This window comes from Puntigrus tetrazona, chromosome 24 (assembly GCF_018831695.1).
Source record: "Puntigrus tetrazona isolate hp1 chromosome 24, ASM1883169v1, whole genome shotgun sequence".
Taxonomy (NCBI): domain Eukaryota; kingdom Metazoa; phylum Chordata; class Actinopteri; order Cypriniformes; family Cyprinidae; genus Puntigrus; species Puntigrus tetrazona.
Genome location: NC_056722.1, coordinates 6,097,979 through 6,118,734, shown reverse-complemented (window position 1 = coordinate 6,118,734; position 20,756 = coordinate 6,097,979). Strand labels below are relative to the sequence as shown.

General features: G+C 40.6%; 1 protein-coding gene across 1 annotated transcript in view; it reads left to right on the top strand.

The window, feature by feature from the left end:
* The window catches only part of LOC122330195 (partitioning defective 3 homolog), a 20,142-nt gene extending 2,183 nt beyond the window's left edge, over positions 1-17,959 (top strand). Inside the window, exon 2 of the mRNA XM_043227057.1 lies at positions 17,763-17,959. Within this exon, the coding sequence (XP_043082992.1) occupies positions 17,763-17,943 (181 nt within the window). The 3' untranslated portion in view covers positions 17,944-17,959. The remainder of the gene's footprint in view (positions 1-17,762) is intronic.
* The last annotated feature ends 2,797 nt before the right edge of the window (positions 17,960-20,756 follow it).

The following is a 20,756-nucleotide window of genomic DNA, read 5'->3' as shown; positions in this document are numbered from 1 at the left end:
TTTGGCTATATAATGAAAACTGGCAATGAGCTTGTGATATTGACTTGAGACATGCCATATCAGGCGTTATTCACTATTTATTCATCTTTACAGCCTCCCTGTGACTGACAGAATGACAGGACAAGCAGCTCTGAAGTGACCTTATCCACCAGCCCTGCGCTATCAGTAATAATTTTGTCTATTGCGGTTTATGGTTATTTAGTGAGTGCAGACTGGAGCCTCTCACCTCTTTCCGACCTGTCAGAGATAATGTTGAGCCAGCAGAACAGCAGGGACGAATCACCGCTATTCATTTTTCTAAGTGCCGTTTCACAGTGTCACTTCATTTAGCCTCTGAATGTCGTTACTGGACCGGCGGCATCCGACTTGAAAAATCACACGCATCCACACTGCATTAAGCGCCACACGCTATTTTACAGATCTGCCAGCTCTCAGGGGGGATATCATAACGGCTATGTGCAAATATAGACATATGTTAGAGAAATCACACTTGCCAGAAGTGAAATCACTGGCTTCCAATGCTTCAATAGTCAGGGGATACATAACGATAAAACCCAACAACCCCCAGAAGAGCCACAAATCCACGACTCTTCTAAAGACGCAAACATACTCTCCCACACGTGCACGTTATATAACCGGCAGGACAATAATGTGCGTGATTAATCACTTTTATTGTCGCTCCATCTTTAGTTTAATTGAATTGGAGGATTCTAATTGATTCCTCCTCATGTGTAAATGTGGGGCGTTTACAGCGCTGCCAATCCTCCACAAATGCCAGAGGTGGATTTTCCCAGGAATACGCTCATAAATGTGCTTGCTGGCGATTTGGCAAATGTACATGGAAAAAGAGGAGGATTAATGGAGAAAGCTGTTTTAAAATGAACTCTCCAGTGATGATTTGGAAATCTCGAGATTTCCTTTCCTCGTTGGGATTTGATTTTAATTCCCATTATCCCGCAGAACGTTTATGACTTTTGTAGTTTACTCTTATCTGTCCCTGTGCAAAACTTTCTTTAAATTCTTCCTAAGTAATAAATGTAATGAATTTTCTTGTCTGATAATTTGTTACACTACACAGTGGGTCGCAGTAGAAATAAAAGACCTGTTGTTACTTCCATTCGCTATCATTTTTTGGTTAGCTAACATAATATACGCACTTTGATTTCAGCCGATTGCCAAGGAAAAATTGACATTTGAAAGCCAAGTTCTTGCGTTTGATTCCCAGAGATTGTCATGGGTTCGAATCCCTGAGAAGGTCATAGGTCTGATTCCCAAAGATGGTTGTGAGTTTGATTCCCAGAGAAAGCAAGAACTGATCAACTGTATATCATAAATACAAAGAAATGTAATTGTAGAATAAGATATGTTGCAAATTACGATTTTTGAAACGTATATTTTCTTCAATTTATTTTACTTAGCATCCCGTATCAGAAGAAAATAAGAGGGTCAACTTGGACAGGAAAACAAAATGAGGGTCGTACGTGAAAGCGTTTGAAATGAACTTCCTATCTCTGTCACCTTGCGGCCGTGTTGACTCACATTCGTGACTCTTGTGTACACTAAGCTCATCGGCTGAACTGACCCGAGACCTGTTCCTCACTCATATCAGCCCTACAGGGAAGCGGTCAGGCGCTGTGAAGTTCACCTCAGCTTGTGTCGGGGACCGCCAGGCAGGCTGTTTAAAGGTGATAATGGCTTTTAATTTAAGCCAAAGATGATTTATCTGAGCTTGGCTAGCCTCCCAAACCACAGACCCGAAAGCATGAAATGAAAACTATTACCTTGGAAGTCTCATCAGTCACTTTGAATGTGGGAAAGAAGGAAATGAAGGGAAAATGAAAACTGGAGAAGAAGACTTTATATACAGTATTTACGATGGATCTGGTTCAATCCGTCAGAGGTTTGAAGCTCTGCAGATTTGACAATTAATGTGAACGGCGGTGGTGAAAAGAAAAGCTATATTTAGACGTTCTCACGCTTATGCATAATATACGGCCAACCTCTGACACACGATATGAATGTATTACAGGCCTCTTTTGTTTTTCTTTAGCCGTTTCGTATTTATAATTCGGTGCGGTGGTCTGACTTTGCGGCTATGAATAATAATTTGTATTGTGATGTAAACACAGTGATTGTTTAAAGACGTCAGGTCATGATGACAGAATGGGCTCACTTTGTTTATGCGCTAGTCAAGCTAATAGTGAAGAGTGATAATTGCTGGACGGAGAGGAAATGTGCAATCGTTTAATTTGTTTTGAAAAGAGAGTCACAAAACAAAGTAAAAGAGAAAGCTCCTGTTAACATAAAGCAAGATTTACTAGGGGAAAATTTTGATTAAAAAAAAAAAAAGTATAGCGGTTAGCACGTGCTAAAACGTTTGAGTCTGATTGTGATTGGTTTACTGATTTCTATTACAATTAATTGTTGCATGTAGTGAAGACAAAATATTTACATTTCGAATAAAAGATGTTCCTTTCCTTTTTACATTTGTTTTAATCCAATAACACTAAAAAATAAAATGCATTACAGTTTCAAGAAAAATTAGAAAGAAAAAATATAAAAAAATGCAGCACTCTTTTCAACATCAGAAATTTGTTGAGCAGTAAATCAGTATATTAGTATGATTTCTGAAGGATCATGTGACACTGAAGACTGGAGGAATGATGCTAAAACAGAAATAAATTACGCTTAACAGAAATAAATTACAGTTCAACACATATTCACACAAAAAACACTTTCAAATCAGTGCATGTGTTGTTTAATAAAGCATTACAAACAGCTACACAACATACAGTACGAATCTGTGACACGAGAACAGAAATTGTACGTATTGCCAATAAGCAATATTTGAGAATTGGATTTTTTCACCTTCCAAGTTAACATCACATTCCCTCCAGGTGTTTTGGACCATTGACCCCTCATTAGAGTCACCCTAAAACTATCAGTGTCCAGTTACCACAGATACACCGCTAGATTAGCCTCGGGGCAAGTGTCTCATCTCACACATGGCCTAACTGTCAATCACACCTGTGTGAGATCTGTTAACCAAGTAGGTTTGCCATTACCAATAAACTTGTCCTATTGTATTGGGTCGCTAATGGTATTTAGTAAACAGTGGTTTTAATTAAAAACCTCTCACACATGCTCGTGTTCCCAAATACCCCCACAGTGTGTGTTTGTTGAGTGTTTTCACATGGTCATTTACTGACCATCTGGAAGGGACTCTCCGTTGTTTGCTCTTTGTTTGTGAAGCGTCAGAGTATCAGCGACTGGTTTAATCCTCCTTGGCTTGTCTGGCTTCTGTGGGAGTCACAGACTGACTGAACGACTTTAATCTGCCGCCTTTGTCTTATCGCTCAGTCTGAGCTCAACCTGAGGACTGACTGTTCTCTTTCAGACGCTTCATTCACACGAGTGCTGGAGCAAAATGCTAAGTTTACAAGCTTTAAGCCAGTAACCAAATTCTTGGCAAGGAAACCGCAACCACACAGTCCCACTTTAAACCATTTTTACGTGGAAGCTGAGCGATGCTAGAAGCGTTTGTTGACGCATTTGCATAATGTTTTGACTGTGACCTCAATTATTGACAAGACATTTCTCTGTTTGTTGGTTTCTTTTTCCCTGCTTCGCATTACTTATATTACTTCAGCCAAAAATCTAATTCCACTCCTTGTTTCAAATGTCTTACTATCTTTGCATGCTTAAGAAGATAATGTTAAGTCAGTATCTAAAACAAAAACATATTCAATTCTCATTAATTAGCAACTACATCTCAACAAACTATCGTTAGGGTCAGGTAAGATGGCATGTACTCGCAAAGTTACTAGCCAGTTAAACGTAGTTACAAGGTTAGTTCTAGTTAGCAGAATGCAATCAAAAAAAAGTTAGTTTGATACAGGTTTTAGGTGAAGTGTCCTAAAACCGTCCTGCATTGCTAGAGACAAATTAAACGCATTACGTTTGCATTTTATTGGCGGTTTTGTAAAACGCATGCATGCAGTCTCAGCGCTCGAGTGAGAAACCAAGCAAATCGTATCTGGATCCGAGAAGTATGGCGTGCTGTTACATAACCGAAGAGAAAGAGATGAAAAGAGAGGCAGACAGAGTGAATACGAAACATCCTCCAGGGAAAGAAGAAGCTGTTTCTGCAGAGAAACTAGGACTGCTTGAGCTCCAGAAGTTTTCTGCTCTCATCATCGCTGTTGAGTAACCGGCTTGAGTTGAAAAGTGTAGCACCGTAATTAAAGAGAACTTCAGAACGCGCTTGTCTGGTAACCTGAGGGAATAGCTGGAGTTTCTCTTTATTCAGCTGTGGTGAGACTATGGGTGAAGGATTAGTAGAGATTACACTGGGATCCTCGTTCAGATAACTTCATCCTCTGCTTTTCTTCCCTCAGTCGCTGCGTATAAAGCACCTGCAGCGAAAACGCTTCCGTCTCAGACGATGACAGTCGGACGGCTCGTTCTCTCGCACCCTGTCACCCTCATTAAGCCTGTCGATGAAAAGCGTAGAAACCCTCGTCAGATATCTGCATGTTCCAGCGGCCCGCCAGGCTTCTAAAGTTACAAACCTCTAATCCTCCGGCTTTGGCAGAAACAACTTTGGTATTGCGGCTTAAATGGGTATTTTGAAAGTTTCTCAGGCCTTTTGGTGGTGGGTGTTTTTTTGGCCGTCCGTGTTGAGAAACAGATGTTGGCTGTCGGCCATCTCCTCGGTCTCATTGACTGAGCTGCTCTGGCAGTTAGCTTCGCTGACCTCTGCTTTGAGCGTGTTTGGCAGGCATTGTATGGCTCTTTGAAAAGCGGCTCGAAATCTTGTTACATCACAATGATCCGACCATTGGAAGCGCTTTATACAGAGACACAAGAGCGTCATAACAGGTGTCTTTTACTAATAGCTGGCTAATCCTTTCTGCCGAACAGTCGGTTAATCAGCAGTCACTCCAGGTTTACAAGTTTCCTGTGACACCCTCTCGTTATTTTCACTTTCACTCCAGATCTGGAGATGAAATCCATACCTCCAATTACTCTGAATGTCATATCTATAAACACAATCCTTTCAGTTCATATGTCTAATAAGCAGGAGCATAAATGCCATGAGTCTCACGAAACCTGCACAGTTTAGATTTGGAATAGAATTCTAGCACACACTCTTAAAATTAAAGATTCAAAAAGGAGGGGTTGTGCAGGAATGCAATAGAATAACCATTTTTAGTTCCATGCAAGTTTGTAATGTTGAGTGAAATACAGACTATATTGCATACCAGCATGGTTATTTACTTAGTTTGTTAGTTCATTTTACTCTACTTACATTTAATAGTAGTACATGTAAGAGTAGTATGGCATTGATTCAAATTTAAAACAAATAGCCTGTTAATGTAGGGTCATATTTGATTTATTGTTACTATTTTACTTTAGTGTCAACTGTTACATCACCAAACCACATCATAATACCCATAAACACATACCCATAATACATAATTCAGTATTCATCCCAGTAATCTCTTAGCCCCCCGTTGCTCTCTCTTTTCTTTCTGTTTTGTTTTGAATCAGCATTAAAGAGTATTTAGTATGAAATGTTTTTCATACAGTGCTGTCGTGTCTATGTTTAGCCCTCCCTTTGTCTCATCCTCTGCTTGATTGATGGCTGATAGTGTCTTCTGGATGTGCACGTGCACAACTGTGATGGCCTTTTGCTTGTGTTCTCAAAAGACCTCTTAGTTTGAACCTATAATGTGTCTTCATTAAGACTGAGAGCCTCTTGCAACCATAGATCATTACAATGACAGGACTTGCACTATGCCACAGTCAGCAGATAATTGTAATTCGAATAGCGGGGTCATTTAGGGTGAGCTTATTAACATATGTATAGCCCATCGGATCGGTCGTCAATATGATGTCTAAGTCTCTCATTTTCTCTCTGTCCGCTCTCTTCGCTTCAATCATCCATCTTTATCCATCCCACCTGTCAGTTATTGGGTACTTTATATATGCCGTCAGACGCCAAACGGCCATGAAGTGATCATTGTGTATCCCTTTTAAAGCTAAGTTTTCACACAACTGCTTCCTGTTGCTCAGCGACTTTGCTTGGGAAAGCAGCAACTAGATTTAGGAACGAGGATGTCCATAAAACGAAATATTGTGAAGACGAATTGATTTTGTTTAGCTTTGAGAAAAGAGGGCTCTGTCTGTTTTATGTGCCATCTGTCTGCATATGCCAACCTACTGACCTTGCATTGATTATTACACAACATTGAAAACTTAATTGAAATGATGGCCCGTGTCAGAGCTTTTTTTGTTCATCAGTGGCATGGCCATTACTAAAGGTCATGACCCATGACCCCTTGTGAGAGGTCCCAAAAGGGGCTCAAGGCTCTCATTCAATAGTTGTGGATAACTGGGTTGGACACGCAGAAACCAAATACATTCACATACTTTTCTTTGGTCTTCTACACCAGTGGTATTTTAGTATCATTGAAATGCTTTTTTTAATGTCATTATCAAACAAAATAAATAAAAATGAGAAATGTTGCTTCCGAGACTTTGTAGTTAATTTTCTTTATTTTATTTCAGTAGAACTTGTATTATTATTATTATTGCTATTATTAGTGAACAATTACAAGCCTGCTGCTCACCTTTTCATTTTTTTGTCATTCGATTATTTCAAAGGTTACATTTAGTCAATATTCTGTAATTTCAGATTCATATCGTCCATTTTACTTGACCCAATTGAGTTTTATTTTTATTTTATTAATATCAGCAGATCTGATTAAAATAATTTAGCTATCCTCATAGCACCTGCGTATATTTTATGTTTATGTTTGTTTTAGTTGCCAATAATAAGTTATTATTGACATTTAGTCAGTATTTTGTATGTCATAATCATTTTTTGTAGAGGCTGCATTTAAGACTGGTGGGAAAAAAAACTCTAAAGCTGTTTGATCCTGTCTCACTGCCTCTGATGTCAGTATTGTTATGGCATAGAGTGGCACAGAGTAGATGGTTCCAGGCTGGTGTTGTTTTTTCTTTATTTATTAATGAGGACGAGGCACTTGGGAAACGAATAGTCGAAAGATGAGGAAAAGTGATGGAAAAAATGTGAATAATTTACTTGCACATGCTAGCATACACAGCCATCGACATTTCAGAAGCTTCAGCTGCTGCAATTCCCGCTATTCTTACTGTGAACCCCAGTCCATGAACTTCTTATGTATTTAATCTGTTCTGCATATTCTGAAGAAGCCATGAAACGCATTCCGCCAGGAATCATGCTTCAGGAATGACTGACAATAGATTGGCCAGTTAATCCCTTCCACAGATTCAATCACACAGCTAACTCGAACAACAGATGTCAAATAATACGCCGCTGCGCAATGTCGGCGAGGGCCCCGGGTTGCCCACCTCTGAAACCCGATCTCCACCTCCCCGCGATGGGTTGGTGCCCTGGCGTCTGTTAGCTCATCTGGAGAGGGGCTTTTGAGAGTGAGGTCAACGGTGTGTGTAATAAGCTAGCGCTAGCGGATGGCTAGTGCCCATTCACATGCTGATTTTCTAGTCGATCCATTTGCATTAAGTGCAACCTAATTGCCAACTGCGGCCTGATTATGGTGCGTGTCGGCCGGGATGAAATATGACCTCCCATCTGCACCCGCCGCTGCTCAACTGATGTCAGATGGGCGTAAATCTAAAGAGAAAAGGACGTCAGAGTTTTCAACACTAGTGAAATACTGCCACTTTGAAATGGGTGATGCATGCTTGTATTTATGGAAAAGGAGAACATAAATTAGTTTGTGCACTGGAACAATTGCTCTCTTTGTTCATGTAGGCTATGTTTTCCGTTCAGTATTTTCTTCGTTTTGCCCTCTTTTACCTGTGATGTGGTTCGCATAAGTTTCGCAAGAAGGAAAGCTTGCTTCCTTCTCTCGGTTTGCTTGACTGTCTATACAAATGTGACTCCTCAGTTAGTGGCCGATGGAATTTTGATGAGCCGGAGAGGAACAGCTGGAGTCTGCAGCGGTTTAAGTGACCATGTCGCCTCTTCTAGACTCTGCTGTTACCATCGGTTGCAGTTGTGAGAAGAAGCTGAGCAGCTGTATTGGGTATTGGATGGTCACATGGCTTTCAAAATGATGCTGCCATGATGTGAATCACTAGTCCATTTACTCCTTCACTCTTTTCTTGTAATATGTTTATATTTTGAGGTGCAGAACCTGCGGTCCTCTCTTATATCTGGTTTCTACCCCACCATGGTGGCTTTCAAAGACCAATGCATAAAATTCTCGTTCTACGCCACGATTAAGCTCCTGTTCAGATCCACTTGGGAGTCTTGGGAGGCCAGATTTACCAATAGCTTATGTCAGCGCCGTATTTTGGAGTTAAAATAGCACTTAGGTTTTACTAAATGTAGTAAATAATTATATAGGAATAGTTCAGGATTCGCTAAAGATGCGCAGTGAAGAATTAGCGCTGACAGAAAGGCTTTGAACAGTTATTTTTGCGACTCATTTTATTGATTGTGCATTTATGGGAGGACACAAAATTTATGGGAGGATAATGTTAAAATGAATCATGCAACTCAAATTACTAATATTTGCGGTTGTCAAATTACTGACATTTGCACCGTTATTTAATGCCCAAAAACAACAGGCGGTATTTTGCACCGCTCTTGGTAGTTGGCGAGGGTCATTATGGAACTGATCTTCTTTAATGATGTTCTTTAAAGGGTCATTGGGATGCAGAATTCTTTGCAAATGAGCTGAAATGTGTGTTGAAAGTATGTGTGTAATGATAAAAATCCACCTATTGTTTTTTTTAATCCCTATTTTAAAATCCTCGTTTTCAAATCAGGTTGTTTTGAAGTTCCGCTCACAATGTCGTAGTTCTGCGAGAGTTGATTGACAAGGCCGTCTTTACCTTAGCTCCACCCTGATTGAGCTGCCATCAGTCTGTCAAGGCAACATGTCTCTGATTAAGCGATTGAGGCATTTTGTTGTTGGATGTAATAATAAATATAGCCGTCATCAGTTACACTTACCAACATCTGAACCACTGAAGACACCGAATATTAACGTTTCTTTCATTTTGAGGGAAGTGCACCGATCTCAATCTATGTTTGCACGAATCATTCATGATTTAGCTTTAGCTACAGAAGAAGTGAACATAAGGGTTTCTTGAATCATTGCAAATCACTTTTCCTAATAATGTGCTGCATGCAGTTAGCCAGTTTTGTGGCTGAAGTGTACAGTCTGCTCGTCATTCCACAAAAGAGAGGGGTGGGGTCAGCAGAGCTCATTTAAAGCAACATGTACTGGAATGGCTTGATGAAAGCAGAGCTGATTTTAAGACTACCATTGAGAAATTGCAACCAAACAATGTTGTAGACTGTTCATTAAGACTTTAAAGATGAATATAAACTTGTCGTGCTTTGTTACTAAATCACCAGCGGAATATTCCCCTCCCGTCTGCGCTTTTATGGAATTGCACTCTTATGATAACTAATGTTAGCAAATCTGATCTTTATTCGGTCTCCATAAAGATTTGCAGTATTTGTCCACTTGTTATTCAGGAGAACTAAAACCACCAAGATCTTTCTGAATTAAAATAAAAACCACCCACATTCCTCACATTGAAATATAGTTGTTAACCATCTAACTATAAAAACGGCAGACTTTTTAAATATTGTTGTGAAATGCGTCCTTCAAAGTCAGTGGAAATATGCAGTCATATCATTAGTGTCTGTATCATTAGTTGTGTCCCTCCCCACCTGCAGCGGTGACTGAGATTAATGAACTGGTGTAGCAGTTTGAGACCTCGGTGAAGGCAGACTGAAGGGTTGTGAGGTCTTAGACACGTGTATCAGGCCCTGAATACATTGAACAGCCTAGGCAAGCTCTCTGCCACTCTCTCAGCTTCGAAGCACCAACCAATCAATGATAGTGGATTAACGGCCTTAACTTCAAAGTTCATCTTTCTTTTTATGGAGTCTGCAGCTGCCAGTCAAACCTTTGCTCTAATGCTCACTTCCCAGAACTACATTACAAGAGGCAAATTTCTTTTGAGTTTTAACTTGAGATCAACATCACTTTTTTTTCTCGGTTCATGTTTGAGGTTTCTCATTACTGTGCTTGAAAAAAGACAGCAAAAAAAGTTACAATTAATTAGATGCACATAATTCAACTTCTTGAGGCAATTTGTTATGCATTTATGTTATAAAAGTTATGATTTCTTTCATTTCACACAGAGCCTAACGTTTTATGGATTGAAGTCATTATACATTACTGTCTATAAGGCAGCTTGTTTTTTGGTTTTACTGACCATAAATGTGTAAGATTGCCAAGCCCCTGCAGGAGAACGATGGATTGCATTTAATAATTGATAAAGGTCTGGTGTTGCTGTAGACAAATACCTCTGTTTACCGGAACATCTTCAGATTAAAGTGGTGCTTCTCCAATATTTTGGCCGACTGTCAAGTTTTAGAGTGTTCCTCATGAGACAGCATAGTGAATTGGGAAATACTAATATTACATTTTTTCTTGGGTCGTTGTTGGAAAGACCGGGGGGTGTGGCCAACAGCTATTATAGGAAGTAATCGCAATTAAATCAGCCAGGACATGATCTGCCATCTACACCAATGAGAGAGCTTTTGCAGTCATCAACTGCTAATTACTGACAGCTGTTCTGGTGTGCTTTTTAGCACTGGTTAGACTGCCAGTTTAGGGGAATGGGAATGCATTGTGCTGTTAGTGGACATAGTATCTTCATTTTTCTATTGCTATGTCGAATGTTATCACTTGTTTAGAGCTTCTCATTCTGTTTGGCCTTTTCTTCACACTTGTGTTTGTTTTAGATGTTAAAGCCTTTACAAGTTTTTAGTTAATATGGTGGTCCAGCAACTTAAAAAAAGGGAAGAGTACAACCAAAATAATCAAGTGCAACCAGAAAAAATGTATTTGTTTTGCCCATGTAGTTTGAACAAACTCCTAACTCCATGTAATTAACTTTGAAAGAAACCCATGCCATGTGTGCTACAGATCACATCAAATCATGTGGATTGTTGAGGAATAGAGTGCTGTTCCTTTTCTATTGTGATTTTCAAATTGCGATTTTCACATCTAGTTTTCACACCCATAGACTTGCATTGCAACTATCGAGCCTTGAGAGTGAGCACCTTTGTCCAGTAAGCAAACAGCAACCGTAGTTGCAACCATGCACCACAGACTGTTGTTTTTCAAGCTCAAGTACTAAATAATTCTTCAGCAGGTTAAGTGTTACTACGCAAAATAAGTGTTAAGACACTAGACCCGGTGAATTTTTACTCTCAGCAGTTGCCATTGTCTGCTTTTGCCTGCGTGATTTGCGTTTGAATGTTAGCCAGACTAAAGAACTTTCTCACACTGAGGAACAGGTGCAAGATTCAGTCTGAAAAAAGACTGAGAGAGCATGTCGGTGAGAACAGCGAAACAAAATGTGTCAGCGTCTCACATTCATGGCAGTTTTGTACCTCTTCGCTTCTGTAAGTGAAGAAGTTTGGTTGAGAATGTGTCTGTCTGCATTTTAGAAATGAAAGATTTCTTTGCCGCCTCATCATCTCCTCTTTATTGCTCACAGAAGCCCTCCACATCTACTCAGGCAAGGTGTATGTAGGTGCTTACATACGGGAATAAACCAGGGCTCCACCTCAGACCTCCCAATGGGGGTCCAAACGCACTCATCAGGACCCCTGCTGCGCACTTAAGGGCCCCTGCGCCATACATACACGAATCTCCAGCCTCTCTAATCGGGCCAGCCCGCTTCTTTGTCACGCTGTTTGTATCTCTGAAAGGAGCACTGGGGGCTACAGAGAGAAACAGGAATGGGGAAACGGGAACAAAAGCACGCCTCTCATCCGCAGCAGGGCTGCTTATTAGGTAGTGGCAACCCTCTGGGAGCGGGGCACTTGGCAGAGGACATGGGGTTGTTGGGGGCACAGACGTACATCAGTCAGGGGGGATGTGGGTGAAGTCAGAGACCCCTAAGCCCGCAGCATTATCACCCTCTTTGTCAAACTGCACCTGTCACTCATTTAGTACGAGAACATGAACCGGTCAAACTTTGATTCACTGCCAGGCCTCACAGTGCAATAAAATGAAAGAACGCAGCAGCTATAAAGGATAAGCGATCAAGAGGAATAGGAAGAGCTGTGGGAAGATAAAAGAGATAAATGAGACAAAGGAAAGCAGGCGATGATGAAGAAAGGGAAACTCAGAAGAATGATGACGAGAGAGATTGAATTAACACAAATGTGTAAAGAATAAAACTGCTTCAAACTCGACGGACCAAAGAAAGTTCTGTTCACAGTCTGTTGTTGGGTCTGACTGGGCTCTGTTGTGTTTTATTGCAGATTGTGTGATGTGCATTGATTTCCTGTACAGATGAACGATAAAAAGCTAACTTTCGTTTTATCCCTGAAAATGACCAGCAGTAATTCTGATTTAATCTGTCCATGCCGTCTGTACTGATCTATGAAGGGAGCTGATAGATATGACAGTCTTTGAAGGGAATTGAGTCCGCAGGGGTATAGAATTAATATGACTTAAGCTTTGAGTTGATGCAATATGACTGAGGGCACCAGCAAACCCTTCTTTTCATCTCTCATATCTCCTATGAAGATTTGGAGGACATGGAAGGAAACCAGATAGTCTGACAGAATATCAATCTGATAAAAGGAATTGGGTATTCAGCAGAGACTGTGAATCACCAATGCGTATTCCTCTCTCTCTCTCTCTCTCTCACTCTGTTTTGTTGAAAATATGTAAAGTTGAATTTATCACTCTTTGATAAGAGTAGAATGGCTCCCAGATGCTAGGATGTAGACCCTGTCCCAAATGTCACTTTATCCAGCCTAAAATGTCAAACGGGACACTGCATTCTTAAAGCATCAGCCATCTCAAGTTCTCCAAGATGCTCTACCAGACTCAAACCAGGACTACTAGTCCATTTAATCAGTTAATGACAATAAATTATCAGCTTGGACCATCTAGAAATCTGGTTGATGAAGATCTTCCAAGTCAAAATCAAATGTTAGTCCATCTGCCCTATTTAGAATAGCTTTGACCAAATATTTATGTTGAAAGAAAGTGGAATTCTGCCATTGTTTATTAACTTTGCTGTTAGTCACAACAAGAATAAACCCCACTGACTTTCATTTTATTTTAAATAAAAAAGAATGTCGTACAGGATTGAAATTTTATGAGAGCGAATACATGATTCTTTTATTGGATTTTCCACTGCATCATGACCAACCCAAAGAAACAAGCACAGTCATACGTCGGCGTCCCAGGTGCTTCTCGGCAGAGTTTATAAGCGATAGATTTACGACATCAGGCTTAATATTAGATTCATTCATCTCTTTCATTCCCATAGCCTTCCACTTTCCATTTCTAGACCAGATCACTCTGCCAATCTGCAAGCACTGTATCCATAAAGCGCCTGGTAATAACTTGGATTGCTTCACTTGATGTATCCCAGTGGGGTTCTGCATCTTTGGTTTCTTTTCCTCCCTCCTTCCGTTATGGTTTTAACTAGGCATAATCTCGGTACTGCCACATCGAGTTTTCTCTGAGCAAGAACAGGTGAGGAGCCCTGTTTAGTCCGACGCCTGTGATGTCAGTGTTACCCATGAATCACACTCGATTCAGAGAGTTTAATCTGCAACAATAACCTTCTGTCTTCAGAGAAATTGCTTTCTGGGGCCGTAAAGTAAACAGGCAAAAGGTGTTATTCAGCATATTGAGAGAGAGTCGTGAACAGGAAAGGGTGTGCGTAGACAAGAAATGAATACAACGAACAAGAAAAGGAGGGGGAAAGGCCGAGCAAATGGGGTGTGGACAATCGCAAACTGACCTTTCAGTCAGAGAACACACAGACAGATATTGAATGAGTCTCATTGTATTGGGAGAATGAAACTGCTGGCTTGTTAAATGCTGTGGCATATGGATATTTTATCTTTCTCTGCCTTTAATTGCTTTACTGTCAGACTGTTTCCCCCTTGAATCCCTCTTTAGGGAGGAGAGATGGAAATAAACATGAAGACATCTCCAGGAGGAGAGGCTTGACTGTGTGCTATCTCTCAAACAACATGGGCCCGTCCTTTAAGCCGGCTTCAAGTTGCATACAGCCTGACCTTTAATCTGATGCATAAACAAGAGGTTGTAGAAAGCGATCCCTCATCATCCTCCCCTCAGACACCACCGCCTCCTCACCCACCTCCATTGTTTGGCTTACGGCTGCATTTGTTCTAATTGTCGCCACTTTATTGACTCAAATTGCTGCCGTTCTTTGTGAGGTCTTGTTTAGCCCAGGCCCGTTCTGACGTTGATGCATGCCGGGAGGAATTTACAACCCACACGACACCTGATGTCAAGCATGCGCTGAGACTAATCATGTACGGTGGTGCTGGAGTGTTCATGGACTCCATCGAAAAGATTTGTCGTCTTTTGTGAGGGAGGATTGGATAGGGAGAGTAAACGAGATGGGTGGTCGTCAGCACTTAACAAACATGGGTGCTCTTTACGATTCCAACTTGCAAAAGCACATACCAAATTAGCACTGAAAAGATGTCGGTGAGGAATTGGCACTAAAAAGGCATGCATCTGGCCATATTGAATGTGCATTTGTAGGCGTTTACCTTTCAGATGCACAATTTATGGGAGGAGAGTATTCAACTGAATCACACAACAAGATTTACTTATGTTTGTGCTTGTCAAATTACTGGTATTTGCTCCATTAATAAACCCCAAAAATGTCATAAAACATTTTTTCATCTTAAAATGGCAAAATGGAAATGCAATTATTGTTGCTAAGTCATGCACAGCAAAGAACAGGGTATGCGTGGAAGAATGGAGAGGAATTTTTCCACATGTATTCATTTATTTGGAATTCCAAAAGAACACATTATCCAAACATAGTTTGCCGTGTTATTTTTATTTTGCTTCAGGAAATAAAAGAAAACTTGAAACCCTCAACTGGCGCAGTTGTGGCCTAATGGATAGAGAGCTGGACCTGTAACCCGAAGGTCATGGGTTGAAATGCCAGGTCCGACAGGGATTGTATGTGGGTGGAGTGAATGTTCAGCGCTCTCCACCCTTATGTATTATTTATTTGCACCTACACTAATTTGGAATTGTGCTCTTGCGCTAATTTGCTGTTTAGTAAAACCAAATGCACTTATGTGGTCTTAAGTTCTCCAGATCATCTAATAATATTGTCTTTAAACCTCATTTCATGAGTATGGCGACTTGATCTGGTTCAGCTTAGTTCCTCTACAACAATTAATTGTTCTTATAATTTCGTGATTTCCGTATAAATCATAGTGGTCTTATCCACATCTGTGCTTGTAAAAGTTCGCTTTTCATATTCTAAATTGACCTCTTTAACCGCAGTGGAACGTCATTGGAGGTTAGTCATTTATTTTGTTTAATGGTTTGATCGCAAGCCTCAGCTGGTTACTGAACTGAGTGACTCAGCTTATGGTCGCTTTAACCTTTCCAGGGTCTCACTTAGGCATTTATGACCAAATCTCTGCTGTTTGTTTTGGAGCGAGAGGATTCAGAGGAAGGCTGTTCCTAGGCAGGAGGATTAAGCTAATGGAACTATCCCTGTCCATCTCCTAATGGATAAAAAAAGGGAATAGATACAACACCGGCTTTAATAGGTGTGTAGAAAGATAGTTTAGTGTCAAGACTGTAGTCCAATGTCTCCTGAAAACAAGCTATAATCCAATCATATGACTAAATCTTTGATGTCAGCCATGCCTGTTACATGCTACTCCCGATAGTTTACATCAGAATTAGGTTTCCTAATTAAAAACAGTGTCATGGATAAGACTAGAGCGTATTTATTTGCAGATGTCCTGTCTATTGTTCTTTCCACCAAAGCTTTGTTTGCCAGTTTCCTCTGTACTGCTCAAAGCTTGTTAGCGTTTCTCTTGCCGCGAGCATAGACACCAGGCGCATTGCCACCCGATGCTAATGTGTAATCACACGTTTACAGGAGCTAATGGCCAAATTAATTTCCCCTCACAGATGTGCGGTAATGGCCGAGTGATTTGTTTATTTTTCTCAGGCTTTAACTGCTTTGTGTGGAAGTTGCAGCTGAGAGTGGTCATCAAAAGTCTACAAACTTTGACTATGGCAAATGTCTACAATTACTGCAATTTAAATCTCTTAACGCGCACTCAGATATTATTTGAAGTATACAAGACAGCAAAGACACAATGTTTTGCGTGCAGTTTCCTCCAAATTTATCATCCTTAGCTTCACTCATCCTCAATCCGCTTAACGCTTCTTTTTTGAGTTTCTACTTTTGCTAAAATGTCAGTAAATGTCAGTGGATGAAGATGATACACTTTGCACATTTTCTAAGTTATCAAATGGCATTTAAAAACAAATCCTACTTTTAGCCCCAAACTCTCATATCGATAGTATCTCACTTCCAAAAATGGATTTGAGATGCTTTCCTGTGCCTGTTTTAGTGGATTATTATACTTGGTAATGGTGTGTACACTATTTTAATGGACATATATAAGATTTGGCCCTTGAAAAAGCGAGTAGATTACCTTCCTGTATTTGCAACACCAAATGCACAAGGCATACTGCTCAACGATTCGGTTAATTTACAACACTTCCATTTTCTCCACCTTGCAAATGCATTTGATGGCCTGTGAGCTCTTCCACCGCTGCATATGAATATAGGAATGGGGCGTTAAATGAAGTAAAGCTAATACAATTGATTCTAATGGCTGCATGGAACAACAGAACAAGGATGTTCAGTCATCACCACTCATACGATTCTCATTCAGCTCCATTTGGTTTTTATGGCTGGCCATTTAGCGGCAGTTTTAATGAAGGGTGATTGGCAATGTGTCGGAGTGGCCATTTCAGTCAGTGGGCTGTTCCTGCTTGCAATCTACAATTATGAACACATTTAGACCAGACATCTCATCTTAAGTAAGCTATCAGCGTCAATGGAGGCTTAGCCACCTGTATCAGCTTCCCACAGAGATGACATCTCCGTAATTCACCCGTATGCTTTTCTTTTTGTTCCATTTTTTGCAAGCTTAATGTTTTACCTCTTTGTGTTCTCAAGGAGGTTTTTTTTCACTCCTTTTTTGAGGATTTCCTTCCTCGGTTCTCCCTCGCTCGCTGTCTGTATAAATTAGCCCGTATTATCAGACAGGATGTTGTATCATAATGAGAGGTTTGTCACCAGCAGCCCGTGTGGTGGAGTAGATAAAAAGCAGGGCTTGATTAGCGGGACGAGGCATATTGATTCCTATTGACGGTCACTTTCCCCAGCTCTTAATGAAAGGAATGCAAATGAGTCTCTGTGAGTTCTCTAAAGGGGCGCGGGGCTGAGATGTGGGCCTTTGACTCTCTGTCGTAGGAGGGACATGTATCATTGGCCATGGTTCACTGGGGAGTCCTTTGCGGAAACGTTTGGTCCGTTTCATGTTCTCAAGATGCTGGCGAGCGCAAGCCAAATGTGGAAAAAGTAATGGACTGTGTCCGTACGTGTAATTTAGCAAAATGGATAGAGGCACATGGGCTCAAATGGTGCTTGTGCTATTGATTCAGGAAGGAAACTGTATTCTTGTAAGGATTTGAGCTGCACTGTACCTTATTCAAGTGCTATCGTCTGTAGTGTGCCATCTGGTCTTTGTCCTTCTCGTGTTTATCAGGTCATAAATGAGGATATATGATTGTTTTTTCCTCTCTCCTCTATAGCAACCGGCTGGCACCCAGCAACCATGACCGGATACAGCGACTACGACAAGAGTTCCAGCAAGCCAAGCAGGAGGAGGAACCAGATGACCGTCGTCGATCCTACAGCTTTCAACAACAACAGAGGGTGAGCATGCAAGACTACTGGATAAACCTCAGCTTAACATGTGCACCCTTATCCTGACCCTTAAAGCTTCCCAGCATGCACCTCTCCAAAAGTAACACTTTAACTCTCTCACCTCAATACGCAGGCTACACCCTGCAATTGTTGGCTGCATACATCATCGATGGTTGCTCATCTCAAAAAGTAACCATTTTAAATTTATTTTCACTTGGGAACGCAATGGTTATTTTTTCTGAAATGAGCCAGTGTCAGCCTGGTGTTTGGTGTTCAGGGCAAAGGGTGACGTACTATGATGAGATATTGTCAAGAATCTCAGATAACATGAATGGGGCTTGTTCTGTGAGGTTAGAGAGGGGGGTGCATTTGTTGCTTGTATATCACAAATGCATCTCACAGTTTATTTGCCCCCAAACTTGCTTGTGTTTGTTAGGTCTGCACAGGGATGAATCTGTTTTAACATTGTGTCCTTGAAAGTCAGTGCTTCGTTTTATTAACCGAGGTTAGAGGCTAGCCGTTATTTTATCTTTATCAGCAAGTTAAAATAATATACACTGCTGAAGAGGCTGGGAAAGAAGCTGCAAGGGGTCAAAGTTCAAATAGCTGTGTATCTTTACTCTGTAATGGCCTGAGCCAGACATGGCGGCCTGTCCTATGACTTCCTGTTAAGGGTAAAGAGGGGGGTTTTAAAAGATGACAGCCTAATTACCTCGAGGAATAGAACCATTTCCTAAATTAGAGGTCAGCGCTCTGACCCTGTCTTCTCTGGCACATATTTGGCCTCCATTTTCCTCTCAGGTCTTGAATAGCTCTACAGAGATTAGAATGTGTTAAACTCAATTAATGCATTAATGTTCTGTTTCACTTACATCAGTGAAGAGAGCTAAAAAAAAAGAAATCTGCATCTTAGACAGAAAAATTAAGACGGATGCATAATGAAAATGCAATTGCTTAAAACTGGAATCATGTAATTTATGTGACACCAGTGGCATCCAAACAGTTTTTGTTTTTCCAAAACAAAATGGAACTTTTTTTTCCGAATCATGAGCAGTCCTTGTCGTTGCAAAAGCCACATTTCCATTATCCTTCAAATTGAGAAATAGCTCACCACATCAATTTCACAAAAAATGTCCATATATTTACCTCCTGAGAGGGAAAGATTGTGTTTTAGTTACGTAACATCAGTTAATGGAAGCACTTTTTCCGATGCTAATTATTTATTAATAGTTTTTTTTATCAATATCTATAAAATATTTTGCACAAATCTGTAATGAAAACCCAGCTGCTGTCTTGTGGTTTGTTGGCAGGGTGTTGCTATGCAGTTGCTAGGGCATTGTTGCTGAAGTGAGTGTCCTGGGTGGCTGAAGAATGTCACATGGAAAGTACGCTCAAACATTGTTACATGGTTGCTAGGGTGTTATTGGTGAATGCTGAGATGCAAAATTGTCTTTGCTAGGTGGCTGCTAGGGTTTTGTAAGTGGTTGCTAGGTGGTTGCTAGGGTATTCTGGTTAGTTGATGGGGTTTTTTAGGTTAATGTTTTATGAGTGATTTGGAAGGTGTTGTGGTGGTTTGCTAGATGGTTGCTAAGATGTTGCTAGGTGGTTGTTTACTGGCAAAATCAGTAAAGTTTAAAAGGGATTTTAAACACCACTAATGAAAGATATGTAATAAGTACTTTTCCCAGTTATGACAGTAGGTAAATCTCAAGTGAGTGTTTCACTTTGGCAGTACACATGGTCTCAGCAATGGCTTTTTTACTTGAACTTCAGAGACATGTCTAGCATAGCGTTATCTAGTCTGTTTGCAGTATGAATGAATCAAAACCTCTCTTGGTACCTGATGGTGTCACATTGTCTGGGCTTCTAGTACAAGTAAAAGCCCTGTTGTTTGCACAGCGCCGAACCAGAGGAGTCAAGCTAGAAGGCACCTAATTGCCTGTGATAGTTTACATTGTTTAAAGGCCAGAGACATTTCCCGCAATAGAGTACGCTCCCTCCCTCAAGTGTCTCAAGCCTACTGTATTAACAGCTGATGGGTCGGCTTCTCAGTTTGAACAGGACCGGTTTCAAATAACTAAACATGTTAGGTGTGACCCAGGGAATGCCTTTGAGTCTTTCAGGGTATTACAAGAAGGGCACATTTCCTGAAGTCTGTGGTTTGGATGTCAAGCATGACTTTTTTTTTTTTGGCTCTGGCTAATGTTTTGTGTATTGTATGGCAAATTGGGCCGACACAAACAATAAATGGTTATTATAGCACTAAAAGCCTGTGGAAAATGATAGTGCAGAGGTGTGTAAGGATGTGACCAAGTATTCAAATCTATCAAGTCTATGGTTTTTCTGCTATTAAACAGTGTAACGCTAAGTTTTCACCTCCATGGAATCAGGTGGTCCAGGTGTTTTATCCCTGGATTGCATTAGAATCACACACTCTCCATCAGAGCGAACACAAACAGGCTCGACGTTGATTTAGCGTCTGATAGGGCCCACGAGCGCTGTGGTCCTGGTGACTTGTAGAAATATACAGCCGTCAGTCGTAGCAGCAGGTTGAGAGAATGATGTTTAAGCAGGGTAAGAGAGCGCAAGGGAGACGCGTTTGTAGCCATAACAGTCTTGTTGATCCTGCTGCCATAAGCTTGATATAATGACGTTATAAAACTGTCAAAACAAAGCTCCTCTGAGAGCATCTACAATTTTGGGGTTGATGTGATGTCACAGCTGAGAGCTTGTTCAAAGTCAGATGAGTACTGGGACATTTATAAAAGTACCATTGTATTACCAAAGTGTTTTGGACTTGGTACTGCCATTACATGTATACATACTGTACATATATATATCCATTATTTATTTATATTTTATGTTGATTTACCATATAT